Source organism: Pristiophorus japonicus, chromosome X, assembly GCF_044704955.1.
Source record: "Pristiophorus japonicus isolate sPriJap1 chromosome X, sPriJap1.hap1, whole genome shotgun sequence".
Lineage (NCBI taxonomy): Eukaryota > Metazoa > Chordata > Chondrichthyes > Pristiophoridae > Pristiophorus > Pristiophorus japonicus.
The window spans coordinates 21,975,523-21,993,050 of NC_092010.1; the positions used below are offsets into that span (position 1 = coordinate 21,975,523).

The 17,528-nt window shown below is 49.8% G+C and overlaps 1 protein-coding gene across 1 annotated transcript in view; it reads left to right on the plus strand.

The window, feature by feature from the left end:
- The window catches only part of LOC139240925 (activin receptor type-1-like), a 162,469-nt gene extending 146,727 nt beyond the window's left edge, over positions 1-15,742 (plus strand). The window contains exons 11-12 of the mRNA XM_070869455.1: positions 9,908-10,038; positions 14,843-15,742. Coding sequence (XP_070725556.1) covers positions 9,908-10,038; positions 14,843-14,986 — 275 coding nt within the window. The 3' untranslated portion in view covers positions 14,987-15,742. The remainder of the gene's footprint in view (positions 1-9,907; positions 10,039-14,842) is intronic.
- Positions 15,743-17,528: the final 1,786 nt, after the last annotated feature.

Sequence of the window (17,528 nt, forward strand, 5' to 3'; positions counted from 1 at the left end):
TAGGTTGGGCTTGGTCCCTCTGTCCAAGAGAACTCCCCTGCAGGTGGCCGTGAAGCTGTCAGGTGCCCCAGGCTACACTGTGGTTGTGCAGATCCCTCATGTATTGCTGCTGAGAGGTCGGAGAAGCTGCACATTCTCCAACAACCTCTGTGGGGTGGTCAGTGCAGTCTCAAAAAAGAAAGACTTGCATTTATATAGCACCTTTCACGACCACCAAACGTCCCAAAGTGCTTTACAGCCAATGCATTTATATAGCGCCTTTCACGACCACCGGACGTTACAGCCAATGAAGTACTTTTGAAGTGTAGCCACTGTTGTAATGTGGGAAACGCGGCAGCCAATTTGCACACAGCAAGCTCCCACAAACAGCAATATGATAATGACCAGATAATCTGCTTTTTCATGATGTTGGTTGAGGGATAAATATTGGTCAGGACACCGGGGAGAACTCTCCTTCCAATAGTGCCGTGGGTTCTTTTACATCCACCCAAGAGGGCAGACGGGCCCTTGGTTTAACATCTCAACAACAACAACAACTTTTATTTATATAGCACCTTTAACGTACTAAAACATCCCAAGGTGCTTCACATCAGTGTAATAAGACAAAACAGGTAAATTTGACACCGAGCCACATAAGAAGAAACTACGGCAGCTAAGCAAAGAGGTAGGTTTTAAGGAAGAAAGCGAAGAAGAGAGGCGGAGAGGTTTAGGGAGGGAGTTCCAGAGCTTGGGACCCAGGCAGCTGAAGGCACGGCCAGCGATGGTTGAGCAATTATAATCAGGGATGCTCAGGAGGGCAGAATTTGAGGAGCACAGAGCGATAGGGAGGGGCGAGGCCATGGTGGGATTTGGAAACAAAGATGAGAATTTTGAAATCGAGGCATTGTTTAAATGGGAGCCAATGTAGGTCAGCGAGCACAGGAGTAATAGGTGATCTCATCTGAAAGATGGCACCTCCGACAGTGCAGTGCTCCTTCAGTACAGCACTGGAGTGTCAGCCTGGATTAGGTGCTTAAGTCCCTGGAGCTTCTGAGGCAAAGGCAAGTGTGCTACCCACTGAGCCACAGTTGACACTCTGATGTCATGGACAGTTTTGGTCTCCTTATTTAAGGAGGGATATACTTGCATTGGAGGCAGTTCAGAGAAGGTTCATTGAAGGAGATTTCTTATGAAGAAAAGTTGAGCAGATTGGGCCTATACTCATTGGAGTTTAGAAGAATGAGAGGTGATCTTATTGAAATGTATAAGATTCTGAGGGGGCCGGACCAGACAGGGTAGATGCAGAGAGGATGTTTCCCCTCGTGGGGGAATCTAGAACTAGAGGGCATAGTTTCAGAGTAAGGGTTGCCCATTTAAAACGGAGATGTGGAGGAATTTCTTCTCTCAGAGGGTCGTGAATCTTTGGAATTCTCTGAGGGTTGTAAATCTGTGGAATTCTCTGCCCTAGAGAGCTGTGGGGGCTGGCTTTGAATATATTTACGGTGGAGAAAGACAGATTTTTGAATGATAAGGGAGTCAAGGGTTATGGGGAGCGGGCAGGGAAGTGGAGCTGAGTCCATGATCAGATCAGCCATGATCTTATTGAATGGCGGAGCAGGCTCGAGGGGCCATATGGCCTACTCCTGCTCCTATTTCTGATCTTCTTATGTTCATGTTCTGATGTTTATGTGCTTATCCGGCTCCTTTAAAGGGAAGCATTTAAAGGTTGCAATCTAAATTCTAAGCTATTCTTTTATGAATATGCTTTATATAACAACTTGCATTTATACAGCCCCTTTAATGTCCCAATGTGCTTCACAGGAGTGTTATCAAACTAAACTTGACACTGAGCCATGCAAGATGTTAGGGCAGTTGACCAAAAGCTTGGACAAAGAGGTAGGATTTATGGAGCATCTTAAAGTAAGAGAACAAGAGAGGCGGAAAGGTTTAGGGAGGGAATTCCAGAGCTTCGGAAATACAGAGTGTTTATTTTTTTATTGGCTTGCTTCTTGCCAGCTGTGGCTCAGTGGGTAGCACTCTCATCTAAGTTGGGTGGCAGTGTGAGCTGCGAGGAGGATGCTATGAGGCTGCAGAGCGACTTGGATAGGTTAGGTGAGTGGGCAAATGCATGGCAGATATAATGTGGATAAATGTGAGGTTATCCACTTTGGTGGTAAAAACAGAGAGACAGACTATTATCTGAATGGTGACAGATTAGGAAAAGGGGAGGTGCAAAGAGACCTGGGTGTCATGGTACATCAGTCATTGAAGGTTGGCATGCAGGTACAGCAGGCGGTTAAGAAAGCAAATGGCATGTTGGCCTTCATAGCGAGGGGATTTGAGTACAGGGGCAGGGAGGTGTTGCTACAATTGTACAGGGCCTTGGTGAGGCCACACCTGGAGTATTGTGTACAGTTTTGGTCTCCTAACCTGAGGAAGGACATTCTTGCTATTGAGGGAGTGCAGCGAAGGTTCACCAGACTGATTCCCGGGATGGCGGGACTGACCTATCAAGAAAGACTGGATCAACTGGGCTTGTATTCACTGGAGTTCAGAAGAATGAGAGGGGACCTCATAGAAACATTTAAAATTCTGACGGGGTTAGACAGGTTAGATGCAGGAAGAATGTTCCCAATATTGGGGAAGTCCAGAACCAGGGGACACAGTCTAAGGATAAGGGGGAAGCCATTTAGGACCGAGATGAGGAGAAATTTCTTCACCCAGAGAGTGGTGAACCTGTGGAATTCTCTACCACAGAAAGTTGTTGAGGCCAATTCACTAAATATATTCAAAAAGGAGTTAGATGAGGTCCTTACTGCTAGGGGAATCAAGGGGTATGGTGAGAAAGCAGGAATGGGGTACTGAAGTTGCATGTTCAGCCATGAACTCATTGAATGGCGATGCAGGCTAGAAGGCCGAATGGCCTACTCCTGCACCTATTTTCTATGTTTCTATGTTTCTATCTCTGAGTCAGAAGGTCGTGGGTTCAAGCCCCACTCCAGAGACTTAAGTACATAAATCTAGGCTGGCACTCCCAGTGCAGTGCTGAGGGAACACTGCACTGTCGGAAGTGCCGTCTTTTGGATGAGACGTTAAACCGAGGCCCCGTCTGCCCTGTCAAGTGGACATAAAAGATCCCGTGGTACTATTTCGAAGAAGAGCAGGGGAATTATCCCCGGTGTCCTGGGCCAATATTTATCCCTCAATCCACATAACAAAAATAGATTATCTGGTCATTATCACATTGCTGTTTGTGCGAGCTTGCTGTGCGCAAATGGCTTGTATCAAGTTTAGCTCAGGACAAGAATAACGCTCCTCATGACTGGTGACGGAATTAAAGGGAGCCCTACAAAGCTAATTCTCTCGAGGTGCTTCAACTTTTTGGCACATTTCTCCGTCACTCTGCTTCTCCTGGGCCTGTGCATGTCGGCCGTTGCTGGAGGGCCTCGCTAGAGGAGGTCCACTCAACCACCAGAAGACAAAGGTCTGTGAGCTTTCCCGAATCGGATGCCCGTTAACCTTCTTTGATGGGCTCCATGCTTTGCCTTGTGATTGGTGCTGCGAACTCCAGACCAGATCGCTCATCTTTCCAGCTCCTCGGGTATACAGTCAGGAGACGTCTCCACGCAATCCACATTTTCATTCGGCCTTTGTTGGAATGAAAGAGCAAAAAAAGACTTGCATTTCTATAGCGCCTTTCACGACCTCAGGATGCCCTAAAACGCTTTACAGTCAATCTTCTTCTTCTTCTTTGAAGTGCTTTTCAAAGAAGTACTTTTGCAGTGTAGTCACTGTTGTAATGTAGGAAACGAGGCAGCCTATTTAGCAAAGCAAAATCCCACAAACAGCAATGTGATAATGACCAGATAATCTGTTTTACTGACATTGGTTGAGGGATAAATATTGGCTAAGACACCGGGGATAACTCCCCTGCTCTTCTTCGTAATAGTGCCCATGGGATCTTTTACGTCCCCCTGAGAGGGCAGACGGGGCCTCGGTTTAACGTCTCATCCGAAACACGGCACCTCCGACAGTGCAGCACTCCCTCAGCACTGCACTGGAGCGTCAGCCTAGATTATGTGCTCGAGTCCCTGGAGTCAGACTCAAATCCACAACTTTCTGACTCCAAGGCTACCCGCTGAGCCACGGCGGAAAGGTTGAGCAGTCCAGCCCTGATGAATGCAAGCATCGTGGCAGCTCACTGCCCCCGCGATGCACCCCCAACCTTCCCTTCACTGCTGTGTCACCGAACATCCAGCACTCTTTCTTCATCCCCACTCTTGTCAATCTCAAAATGCCTGATTGTTCGCGTGAGTAGTTTCACTCAGTGCTGCTCTGATTCACGTTGGTGGACGGGATCCTGTACAGCAAGCAGGGGTCATTTATAGAAATAAGCAAGATTTGGATTTATATAGCGCCTTTCACGACCACCGGACGTCTCAAGGCGCTTTACAGCCAATGAAGTACTTTTGGAGCGTAGTCACTGTTGTAATGTGGGAAACGCGGCAGCCAATTTGCGCACAGCAAGCTCCCACAAACAGCAATGTGATAATGACCAGATAATCTGTTTTTAGTTATGTTGATTGAGGCAACGGATCATAACAGCTACTGCACAAAACTCTTCTATCTAGACCGTGTTTGTTTATATTTGTTCAAACCAGTTTATTTTGGAGGAGGGATAAAAAGGTTACACCATCACACTTCAACAATTCTTTATTACTTTCGAAAATAACGATCACTAAACCTGTTGTACTCGGTTTGAGTGTGCAGGAAGATTGATGGTACCTGCTCTGCAAATTGGCAATAGCGAGCCTGAATTTTGTGCATAGAGAGTCAAGTCTTCACCTGACATTCGCACAGACGCAGTCTCCAAACACCGGATAGTGACCGGGAGCTGAATTCTCCCCTACCCAGGCCAAGGGCACTGAGGCACAGAAGCTAACTCCCAAAGATTGGATCTGCAATCACTGTGTTCCACACGGAGCAGTGCTTTCCCCAACCAAGCCATTAGAGGGTGCTCTGTGCTTAGCTTTTGGAAAATGTCGTACGAGGGAGCCTGCTGCCAGAAAGACTGCAGAAATATCTTCAACAGCCTTTGGCTTGTCGCCATCTTTGTGTTGATTTGTTTTTAGCTGCCTAGGCCCTGAGCTCCGGAACTCCCTCCCTAAACCTCTCCAACTCTCCCTCCTCCTTTAAGACGCTCCTTAAACCCTACCTCCTTGACCAAGCGTCCCGGTATCTCCTTATGTGACTTGGTGTCAACTTTTGGTCCGATAATGCTCCTGTTGAAGCACCTTGGGACATTTTACTGCATTAAAGGCGCTATATAAATGCTGTTCAATAATTCATTTCAAACAGTAAGCGATGATGAAATCGTTGAGGGAACTGGCTTTGATGAGTTACTGAGAGCTACAATGCAAGGAAGCAAATGTCAGAGATGAATGAAGGTGTTTTGGTTGGCATGTCACACCAACTCTACATCCTGGGTGAAGGCCTGAAATCCAATTGCTTCGTTTTGGGAGGAGAATCTAAGGAATTACTGGCACTGGATCAGCCCTGGTATAAGTGACACTGGGCGGGGTTTAAGTCTCAGGCCAGACTCTGGTGGGCACCTGCCCAAGAGGAAGGAGGAGGCGAGCAAACGCCTTCATATGGTCTCCATACATGTGGTGCTAGTATAGGGATGTAGAGGGAAGTGATCGGGGCCCAGGAGAGGCGAGGGCCCAGGGGCAGCACGGGCCAGCCCATACTGCGATATGTGTGCGCACTAGGTCCGTGCAGCAGAGCTGGTCTCCAGTCGTCTTGGTTCAACCCTTGCCACTGGACCAAGACCTAGCTCTGTCAGGCCCATGTGGTGGCTGGTGTGCAACCAGCCACGCACAGGCATTTTCCACCCTTCAACATGTAGTTCGGAACCTGGAATATTTGGTCCTTCATTGAAACACCTGTGAACTCATCCCTTTTTGGCATGGAAGCAAGTCATCCTCGCTTCGAGGGACCACCTATGATGTTGATGATGATGATGATGCTAGTATAGGGTGACCAATATTTCCAACGCGAATCTGGGGACACACTGGTTAGGAGCACAGCAAAACAGCCGCGACAGATAATGTGGGTTGAGGAGCGCAACAAGGCAAACGTTTTTAGCCTATATTTTAACAGTTGCACATATGCAATACAAATGTGCATATAATTACCGTGGATTAATGTCACACTTTTGAAGCGCATTCAGACACCTTACTCCCCCCAGTGACTGAGGTCACACCTGACCCCTCCCCCAGTGACTGAGGTCACACCTGACCCCTCCCCCAGTGACTGAGGTCACATCTGACCCCTCCCCCAGTGACTGAGGTCACACCTGACCCCTCCCCCAGTGACTGAGGTCACACCTGACCCCTCCCCCAGTGACTGAGGTCACACCTGACTCCTCCCCCAGTGACTGAGAACACACCGGACCCCTCCCCCAGTAACTGAGGTCACATCTGACCCCTCCCCCAGTGACTGAGGTCACATCTGACCCCTCCCCCAGTGACTAAGGTCACACCTGGATCCTGCCCCAGTGACTAAGGTCACACCTGGACCCTCCCCCAGTGACTGAGGTCACACCTGACTTCTCCCCCAGTGACTAGGATTAACCCGCCTCCGTTCCCCTGGTGACTGTGACTGGGCCCTCCCCCGCAGCCTCTCCCTCCCCTGCTCGTGTTGCCGAGCTCTCGGGCACTTCCGGCGCCGACAATCCAGGAGCACGAGCCCGGCCCGGAAACTCCGAAACAACAACCGACGCATGTCAATTTGGCCATTGTACAAGTTGTTGTTTAACTTAACCTTAGAGCTGCTAACTGACAGCTCAGCGGGGTACACTTACTGCCTGGGGGTACATTGACTGCCCAGGGATACACTTCAGGGACATGTTTTGTGAACCAGGGACGTTGTTTGCCCGGGGACACACTACCTCATCTGGGGACTTTAATGTATGCACCAGTGAGCATGCTCACAGGTTTGTAGAGCTGTTGAGTTGAGAGTGGCTTAGCCAGTCACGTGATGTTCACAAGACTCAATAAAACCCCAGCCAGTTGGGTTCGGGGAATCCATGATGAGGCAGGTGGTTGTGGGCCTGGTGGATGAACTGGTAATGTGTAGTGTGATTGTTAAACCTTTGCTAATAAACCAACGAGTTTTTAATAGCAATGTGTTGCTATGGTTTCTTAAGCAAAGAACCTTTGAAGCAAATACATTCCAGGGACTGTACCTGGAAAATGGGGACATAAGCCTCTGGTACCTCATCCAAGTGGCTATTCTTCATGTGCAGGCCCGAACAGTGAGTTGTTGGGGGGCCGGTATTGAAGCTGCAATTGGTTATCAGACTGAATTAAGAACCAAAGAAATTCTTTTGCAAACAGGAAGCCAAGCATAGAGATAATTTCCTGCTATAATTCCCTGTTTAAGAATTTTTCTGTCAAGACTCACTTCCTGCGAATCTACACGTTTGCAATGAGTTTTTAATTGTTTTTTTTTAGATGGATAGTAAGGCTTCTCCTCTTCCCTAGGAACATGAGATCAGGAGGAGGCCATTCAGCCCCTCGAGCCTGTTACCATAGGAACAGGAGGAGGCCATTCAGCCCCTCGAGCCTATTACCATAGGAACAGGAGGAGGCCATTCAGCCCCTCGAGCCTGTTACCATAGGAACAGTAGGAGGCCCATTCAGCCCCTCGAGCCTGTTACATTAGAAATATGAGGCCCATTCAGCCCTCGAGCCTGTTACCATAGGAACAGGAGGAGGCCCATTCAGCCCTCAAGTCTGTCACCATAGGAACAGGAGGAGGCCCATTCAGCCCTCAAGTCTGTTACCATAGGAACAGGAGGAGGCCATTCAGCCCTCAAGTCTGTTACCATAGGAACAGGAGGAGGCCATTCAGCCCCTCGAGTCTGTTACTCGAGCTGTTCCGCCATTCAATGAGATCACGGCTGATCTGCAACCTAACTCCTTTGGCCCATATCCCTTAATACCTTTGGTTAACAAAAATCTATCAATCTCCGATTTAAAATTAACAATTGATTTCGCATCAACTGACATTTGGGGAAGAGAGTTCCAAATTTCTACCACCCTTTGTGTGTAGAAGTGTTTCTTAATTTCACTCCTGAAAGGTCTGGCTCTAATGTTTAGACTATGCCCCCTAGTGCTAGACCCCTCCAGTTTTATCCACCCTCCTCTTCCGAAGGTGTTGATTCGTCGCTGGGGTAAGGTTCTGCAGCTGCCACCGGTCGTCCAGTAACGCGCTCGAGTGGATATTCAACCGTGGTGGGCATTGCTGCTCGGCCGCAATCTGTTCTCGGCCAGCAATTAAGAGCAGGAACTCTGGATGATTGTCCTTCCCTCCACATCAGAAACATGGTGGGCACTTCTTCAGACCAATACTGCTGTTCCACCTGAGGAATAAAACAAAAAAGACTTGCATTTCTACTGCGCCTTATCCAAAACATCTTTTTTTTCATTCATTCCTGGGATGTGGGCGTCGCTGGCAAGGCCAGCATTTATTGCCCATCCTTAATTGTCCTAGAGAAGGTGGCGGTGAGCCGCCTTCTTGAACCGCTGCAGTCCGTGTGGTGAAGGTGAAGGAACGGCCGATATATTTCCAAGTCAGGATGGTGTGTGACTGGGAGGGGGACGTGGAGGTGGTGGTGTTCCCATGCGCCTGCTGCCCTTGTCCTTCTAGGTGGTAGAGGTCGCGGGTTTGGGAGGCGCTGCCAAAGAAGGCTTGGTGAGTTGCTGCAGTACATCTTGTAGATGGTGCACACTGCAACCACGGTACATTGGTGATGGAGGGAGTGAATGTTTAACATCTCAAAGCACTTTGCATATGGTGAATTGCTGTGAATAGCAGTGGCAGTCATTTTGCAAGGTGCCAAACCAGAAATATTTGGTCAGCCAATAGGTTGTCTTGCTCAAAGGAGGAAATGTTGACTTGGACACCACGGGAACTCGCTGATCTTCTACAGATAGTGCCATGGAACCATGCGGACAGGGCCTCAGTTCAACGTATCAACTGAATGACGGCATCTCTGCCAATACAGCACTGGAACGTCGGCCTAGATTATGTGGGTTCAAGTCTTGGAGTGGGGCTCAAACACACAGCCTTCTGACTCAGAGCTGGAAGGTGCTACCACCTGACGCAAGCAACCTCTTGGCAGGCTAGAGGGTCACTCAGCACAGAGGGTGGATACGGTGCATCACAGAGAGAGTGGGATATGAAGAAATGTAATGATGGGGGATGTGGCATATCAGCAAGGATTTCAGCCATGGCTCAGTGGGCAGCATACTCGCCTCTGAGTCAGAAGGTTGTGGGTTCATGTCCTGCTCCAGGGACTTGAGCACAAAAATCTAGGCTGACACTCCCAGTGCAGTACTGAGGGAGTGCCGCACTGCCGGAGATGCCGTCTTTCGGATGAGATGTTAAACCGAGGCCCCGTCTGCTCTCTCAGGTGAATGTAGAAGATCCCATGGCCACTATTGTGAAGAAGAGCGGGGGAGTTATCCTTGATGTCCTGGCCAATATTTATCCCTCAATCAACATAACAAAAACAGATTATCTGGGTCATTATCACATTTGCTGTTTGTGGGAGCTTGCTGTGTGCCTGTTTACTGCCATGTTTCCCACATTGCAACAGTGACTACACTTCAAAAGCAGTACTTCATTGGCTGTAAAACGCTTAGGGATGATCTGAGGTCATGAAAGGCCCTATGGAAATGCACGTTTTTTTTAAGTGCTCTTGTGAGGGTTACTGCATTTAATGACGTGCTGTTGAATTAATGACTGGCAGATTTGCTGAGAATTCCTGATGCAGCGAATCATTCACAGGATGAGAGCAGAGATCAGTTTTCAGGAGGCGATTGAAACCACCCTTAATTGTTCCTTTCATTGGATACAGGAATCACAGAAGAGTACAAACCTCCATTTTATGATGTGGTTCCCACTGACCCCAGCTTCGAGGACATGAGGAAAGTTGTCTGCACTGATCAGCAGAGACCCAACATTCCCAACAGATGGTTCGCCGACCCGGTATGCACCTGTTTCTTTCTGTATTCCCTTAAAGGGACCTCGTTGCCTAGGTAAAGTCCAGCTTGCAAACAGAAGTCCACAATTGCAAGATGGGTGACGCACCAACATCAACGACAATTTTCATTTATATAGCGCCTTTAACGTAGTAAAACGTCCCAAGGCGCCTCACAGCAGTGTTATCCAACAAAATTCGAAACCAAGCCACATAGAGACATCAGGACAGGTGACCAAAAGCTTAGTCAAAGAGGGAGGTTTTAAGGAGCGTCTAAATGGAGGAGAGAGAGGTGGAGAGGTTTCGGGAGGGAATTCCAGAGCTTCGGGCCCAGGCAGCGGAAGACATGGCCACCGATGGTGAAGCAAAGGAAATCAGGGATGCTCAAGAGGCCAGAATTAGAGGAGCAAAGAGATCCCGGTGGGTTGTAGGACTGGAGGAGGTCACAGAGATAGGGAGGGGTGTAGGGACTGGAGGAGGTTACAGAGATAGGTAGGGGTGTAGGGCTGGAGGAGGTTACAGAGATAGGGAGGGGTGTAGGGGCTGAAGGAGGTTAAAGAGATAGGGAGGGGTGTAGGGCTGGAGGAGGTTACAGAGATAGGGAGGGGTGTAGGACTGGAGAAAGTTACAGAGATAGGGAGGGGTGTAGGGGCTGAAGGAGGTTAAAGAGATCGGGAGGGGTGTAGGGCTGGAGGAGGTTACAGAGATAGGGAGGGGTGTAGGGCTGGAGGAGGTTACAGAGATAGGGAGGGGTGTAGGGGCTGGAGGAGGTTACAGAGATAGGATGAGGTGCAGGGACTGGAGGAGGTTACAGAGATCGGGAGGGGTGTAGGGGCTGGAGGAGGGTACAGAGCTAGGGAAGAGCCAAACCATGGAGCAATTTGAACACAAGGAGAATTTTATAACTCGAGAGATTGTCAGAGCGCAGCCAATGTAGGTCAGTGAGCACAGGGGGTGATGGGTGAGCGGGACTCGGTGCGAGTTAGAACACGGGGCAGTGTGCACAGGGGGTGATGGGTGAGTGGGACTTGGTGCGAGTTAGGATACAGGTCAGTGAGCACAGGGGGTGATGGGTGAGTGGGACTCGGTGCGAGTTAGGACACGGGGCAGTGTGCACAGGGGGTGATGAGTGAGCGGGACTCGGTGTGAGTTAGGACACTGGGCACAGGGGGTGATGGGTGAGTGGGACTTGGTGTGAGTTAGGACACGGGGCACAGGGGGTGATGGGTGAGCGGGACTTGGTGTGAGTTAGGACACGGGCAGCTGAGCTTTGGATGAGGTCAGGTTTTTGGATTGTGGATGGTGGGAGGCCGGCCAGGAGAGCATTGGGATAGTTGACTCTGGAAGTAACAAAGGCATTGATGAGAGTTACAGCAGCAAGGGCGGAGGCAAGGGCGGAGACGGGTGATGTCACGGGGGTGAAGGTAGGCGGTCTTAGTGATGGAGAGGATATAGGGTCAGAAGCTCAGCTCAGGGTCAAATAGGAGGCAGAGGTTGTGAACGGTCTGGTTCTGCCTCAGACAGTGGCCATTGTGTCATTGATCTGTCACTAAACATTGTTGGGGCCCTTTTTCAAAGGCCTGTTGCCGCCTCTTTTCATCCTGGGGCGGGGAAGGGGGGAGGTGGGGTGATGCTACCGGATCCCGGGAAATTGCGGTTAGCGTCCCGGGACGCCGCGCAACCGTCAATGATGTCATCACCGTACAGAGCGACCCCCTCGTCGCTGCGTGGCGAACCTTACCGCCCCGTGGTGGGGAAATTGCCCCGCGGGTCGCGAGGCTGGGCGACCTCCGTTGCATTCCGGGGCGGAAGGTAAAGGGGAGGTCGCCGGTGGCCCGCGTCGCCATCTTGTTTTTTTTGCCGACTGTCGGGTCGGCTACCCTGTGTGCATTTTTGCACGGTCCGGGCCGCCATCCTGCAGCCCGGCGCTCCGTTCTGGGTGCCAGGCTGCGGCTTCGGTATCACACCGCCCTGGTGGTGTCGTGAAGGCCATCTGAGGCCTGGCAGAGTGCGCAGCGACCCTCCCCTTTAAGCGAAGGGGAGGGGCGTTGAAGCGCGTCATCGCTACGCGGAGCATCCACGCAGCGCTGCACGACTTGCCCCAGCATCGCCCCGGAACCTGCCCCGAAAGGAAATGGCCGCAGAAAGTCCCGCCCCCAGCAGATTACCGCCCCCAATCAGGGCCAAGGCAATTTTGCCATCTCTCTCTTTTCGTTGAAAATGTATTCAAAAATTAAAAGGAAAACTTGCATCTCTATAGCACCTTTCATGGCCTCAGGTTGTCCCAAAGCGCTTTACAGCCAATGAAGTACTTTTGAAGCGTAGTCACTGTTGCAATGCAGGAATCGCGGCAGCCCCAATTTGAGAACAGCAAGAACCCACGAACAACAGTGTGATCATTTGTTTTTCGGTGATGTTGGTTGAAGGATAAATATTGGCCCAGTACACCAGGGAGAGCTCCCCTGCTCCTCTTAGAATAGTGCCGTGTGATCTTTTAGGTCCACGCGAGAGGGCAGAGTGGGTGTCGGTTTAATAGCTCATCGAAAGGCGACACCTCCGACAGTGCAGCGCTCCCTCGGCACTGCACTGGAGTGTCAGGCTAGGTTTTTGTGCTCAAGTCACTGGAGTGGGACTTGAACCCACAACCTTCTGACTCAGAGGCGAGAGTGCGACCCACTGAGCCACGGCTGACAGCAAATGACGATAATAACGCCAGATAAAAATGTAAGCATTTATCGCCTCTATGTCAACATTGGCTTTCCTGGATTTTTCAGAGCTCACTGTCCCTGGCCGTCCCAACCACGAACTGTGCCACCTCCCCCCACGGAAACCAATTCCTGTCGGGGAAGCATTGCATGGGCGCCGGCTGCCCTCCCTCCTGTACCATTCTTCACGACAGGGAGGCATGGCCGGCTATTCCACCCCCGTGGGCATAGCCGCGGAGCCCGGTTATCACCAATCTCCACCTGCGCGGACTTTTCAGCAGGAGTCACTGGCTAGCAATTGGGAGTGAGAACCCAAGGAGAGCTGAGACCAATTGTAGTGTCCCCAATGCTGTCCCTGAGATCAGCTCATTCAGTACAGGCTGGGAATCGATACCCGAGACCTCACTAGCTCCGGTTACTAGGTGTAGCAAAAATTATGTGCATGAAGAATCATAGAATGGTTACAGCACGGAAGGAGGCCATTCGGCCCGTCAAGCCCGTGCCGGCTCTCTGAAAGAGCACTTCAGCCAGTCCCACTCCCCCGCCCTTTCCCCGTAGCCCTCCAAATATTTTTCCTTCAGGTACTTATCCAACTCCCTTTTGAAAGCCGCGATTGAGTCTGCCTCCACCACCCTCTCAGGTCGTGCATTCCTAGTTTTTCCTCATGTGGCCTTTGGTTCTTTTGCCAATCGCCTTAAATCTGTGTCCTCTGGTTCTCGACCCTTCCACCAATGGGAACAGTTTCTCTCTATCTACTCTGTCCAGACCCCTCATGGTTTTAAACACCTCCATCAAATCTCCTCTCAACCTTCTAAGGAGAACAGACCTATTTAAAAAAAAAACATTTCCCCCAGACATTTCTAGTGGTAGATGCGCCAGTAAATTAATCACAAACACAATTTATATTAAAAAAACTATTAACGGATGTTTCACAGAACAGCCCACCACGAGCATAATTTCAACTCGCTCTTGGCAAGTGAGTGTTGTTACTGGGGGATTTGGTTTAGCAGTACTCACGCACCAACAAAAAAACATTCTCCTTCAGCCACTACCCGGCAAACTGCTCCCCCGAGCATCTTGAGCATCCCTGATTATAATCGCTCAACCATTGGTGGCCGTGCCTTCTGTTGCCTGGGCCCCAGGCTCTGGAACTCCCTGCCTAAACCGCTCCGTCTCTCTACCTCTCTCTCCTCCTTTAAGACGCTCCTTAAAACCCACCTCTTTGACCAAGCTTTTGGTCATCTGCCGTAATTTCTACTTCTGTGGCTCGGTGTCAAATTTTGTGTCTTACAACACTCCTGTGAAGCGCCTTGGGATGTTTTACTACATTAAAGGTGCTATATAAATGCAAGTTGTGTTAACAGTGACTATATCTCAAAGTACTTCATTGGCTGTAAAGCATTTCGGGACGTCCTGAGGTCGTGAAAGGCGCTATAGAAATGCAGGTCTTTCTTTTACTGCAAATTGTTATGTCAAATCTCACTAGATGGCCCAGTGGAGTAAACTACTGAAGTCTCTCTCCCAACTGTGTCGCCATCATCTTGTATGCAAAGGAACATCGACTGACTGGACAACATCAAAGGCAATTTATTGGTCGCTGCCCCCTTTTTTCTGTCCATGAGCTCAGTGTCAGGTGGCTCAGTGGGTAGCACACTCGCCTCTGAGTCCCACTCCAGGAACTTGAGCACATAAAAAATCTAGGCTGACACTCCAGTGAGGTGCTGAGGGAGCGCTGCACTGTCTGAGGTGCCGTCTTTCAGATGAGATGTTAAACCGAGGCCCCGCCTGCTCTCTCAGGCAGACGTAAAAGATCTCACGGCACTATTTCGAAGAATGACAGTGGAGTTATCCCTGATGTCCTGGCCAATATTTATCCCTCAATCAACATAACAAAAACAGATGATCTGGTCATTATCACATTGCTGTGTGTGGGAGCTTGCTGTGAGCAAATTGGCTGCCACGTTTCCCACATTACAACAGTGACTACACTCCAAAAGTACTTTGTTGGTTGTAAAGTGCTTTGAGACGTCTGGTGGTCGTGAAAGGCGCTATAGAAATGCAAGTCTTTCTATTTTGAGCTCATGTTGACAATCTCTTTTCTCTTTAGACTCTGTCCTCTCTTGCCAAACTGATGAAGGAATCCTGGTACCAGAGCCCAGGTGCCAGGCTGACTGCTCTCCGCATCAAAAAGACGCTGGGCGCCCTGGCCAAATCGGACAACTCGCTGCACAAACTCAAACCAGACTGCTAGCTCTTCTTAACACGACCCTCAAAGCGGAAAAAGCTCTTAAACCCTCACAGACGGCACCTGCCAGTTAATCCACCGCGGCCCTGTCTAACATGCTTTTAACATGCAATCCGAACATTCTCGGGCATCTGCTCTGCAGTGCTGGCTTTAATTCTGTGTGGATTCTGCTCCGAATTGACCAGCGATGAGATCTGTGGACCGAACAGTATGCTGGGAAACTTTGGCAGCTAGCTTTGCGCGTTGCGTCAAGAGAGACGTTAAGTGAAGCCCCTGCAGCTCTTGGGACTGAGTAAAAAGAAGCCCCCGCATTGATGCCCTTCAGAAATATCTCAGAGCAGCTCGCGTACAGTGAAGTTAATTAAATGTAACGCCCCCCCCCCCCCACCTTGTGTGCAAATGGTGCACTGCACAGCAAGCTCCCAGGATCCCAACAAGGTATCACACACGGAGCTTTTAGTGCTGAGCTCAAATCGGAGTCGAGTGGGATATTATGGACTTTACACACAAGAGCCTGGCATACAAAAATCGTTCAGGACGCACTCGAGAGTTTCACGCAGTGGCCCGTGCATAACGTGAGCAGCGATGTGGGCTGAACGTTGAACACTGTGATTGCTCAGGAGTTCCAAACACCTTACATAAAAAAAGTCTCTGTAACATCAACAACAAAAAGTCAAATGCATACCTACCGTGGAGTTTATACCGCATTTACTATATACCTATTTTATGGCCCAACTATAAACCAAAGTATGGTAATCAAAAGAGTTCACATTGGTCTTCTTTACTTGTAGAAATTTGTACCGTTGTCACCTCGATTGCTTTCTGTGTCTGTGTGACTCCATTGAGGAGGTGAATAACACTAGAGCAACTCAGCACCCTTGCAGTCACCCAGTCACTCAGCCACACCAGACCAAAGGGCACATCAGACAATACATGGGGATGGGGGAAGGGGAGGCAAGTACGTGGGAAGGAGGGGGAGGGGAGGCTAGTACATCGGAGGGAGGAGAAATGGGAGTCAGGAACCGTTCTGAGGTTAGGTGTTTACCACTTTGTCACAATATAGCTGTCAGCTGTGGCTCAGTGGGTAGTACATTCACCTCTGAGTCAGAAGGTTGTGGGTTTAACTCCCACTCCAGGGACTTGAGCACAAAAATCTAAACTGACACTCCCAGTGCAGTGCTGCACTGTCGGAGGTGCTGGCTATCAGATGAGACGTTAAACCGAGGCCCCGTCTGCTCTCTCAGGTGAATGTAAATGATCCCATGGCACTATTTCGAAGAAGAGCAGGGGAGGTGTCCTGGGCCAATATTTATCCCTCAATCAACATAACAAAAAACACGTGATCTGGTCATTATCACATTGCTGTGTGTGGGAGCTTGCTGTGCGCAAATTGGCTGCCGCGGTTCCCACATTACAACAGTGACTACACTCCAAAAGTACTTCATTGGCTGTAAAGCACCTTGAGACGTCCAGTGGTCGTGAAAGGCGCTATATAAATGCAAGTCTACCTTTTTATTACGGGGAGGGAATTCTCGGCATGGTGTCTGGATATGCTATACTAGACCTGGCAATGCAAGTTTTTTGTTTATTTATTTATTCATTCACGGGATGTGAGCTTCGCCGGCAAGGCCAGCCTTTATTTCCCATCCCTAATTGCCCTCGAGAAAAGGGTGGGGAGGCGTCTTCTTGAATACAACTGAGCGGCTCACTAGGCCATTTCAGAGGGCAGTTAAGAGTCAACCACATTGCTGTGTACCTGGCGTCATATATAGGCCAGACCGGGTAAGGGCAGCAGATTTCCTTCCCTAAAGGGTGGGTTTTCATGACAATCCGGTAGTTTCATTGGGGTAACATTCAGCAGGTCAGTCAGCATCTGTGGAAGGGACAGAGGAGTTAATGTACTTTTCAACGGAACAATAGGTAAGTTCTAACACTAAATCAGTACTGTTCATGTCGCTAAGACACTCTACGCCTTCCAGTGCCCACCGGTAGCAGAAGGCCCCAAGTGTACTGGTGAGCAATGCATGCTCCCTCTTCAAGGGTCACCCGGGCGCGACAAGCCCATGAAAGACTGACAGGCAGCCAGAGTGACCCCAATGAGCCGTGTCCATCCCTTGGCCTGTAGATGTCTACCTGAGCCAGGCCCAGGAGCAGATGCTGATTTGACTTTTCTGAGCGTTTCCAACCCTTTCTGTGTCAGCTTTCAAGCACCCGCAGTGTTCTGTTGCTTTTTTCTTCACACCTGTGACGGTCACATGAGAATGGGGTCGTCCTTGGCTGCACTGCTCGCCATGAGCACGCAGTTTGGCAACATTCACTGTCCAGGTTCACACACGAGGCATGGTCACTTGGCCGAAGGTGGCAGGGGGCTGCTGATGCCTGGAATTACACGCCAACACAGCTCACCACTGTAAGGAGAAGAGAACCAGGGAAGTTTCAAGGGGCCGGGACACCGAGAGGAAAAATAGCGTGAAGAAAAATAACATTTAAAAAGTTGCACAAATTAAAATGAAGGGTGGAGACAGTGAAAGAAAGCCTTGCATGATGC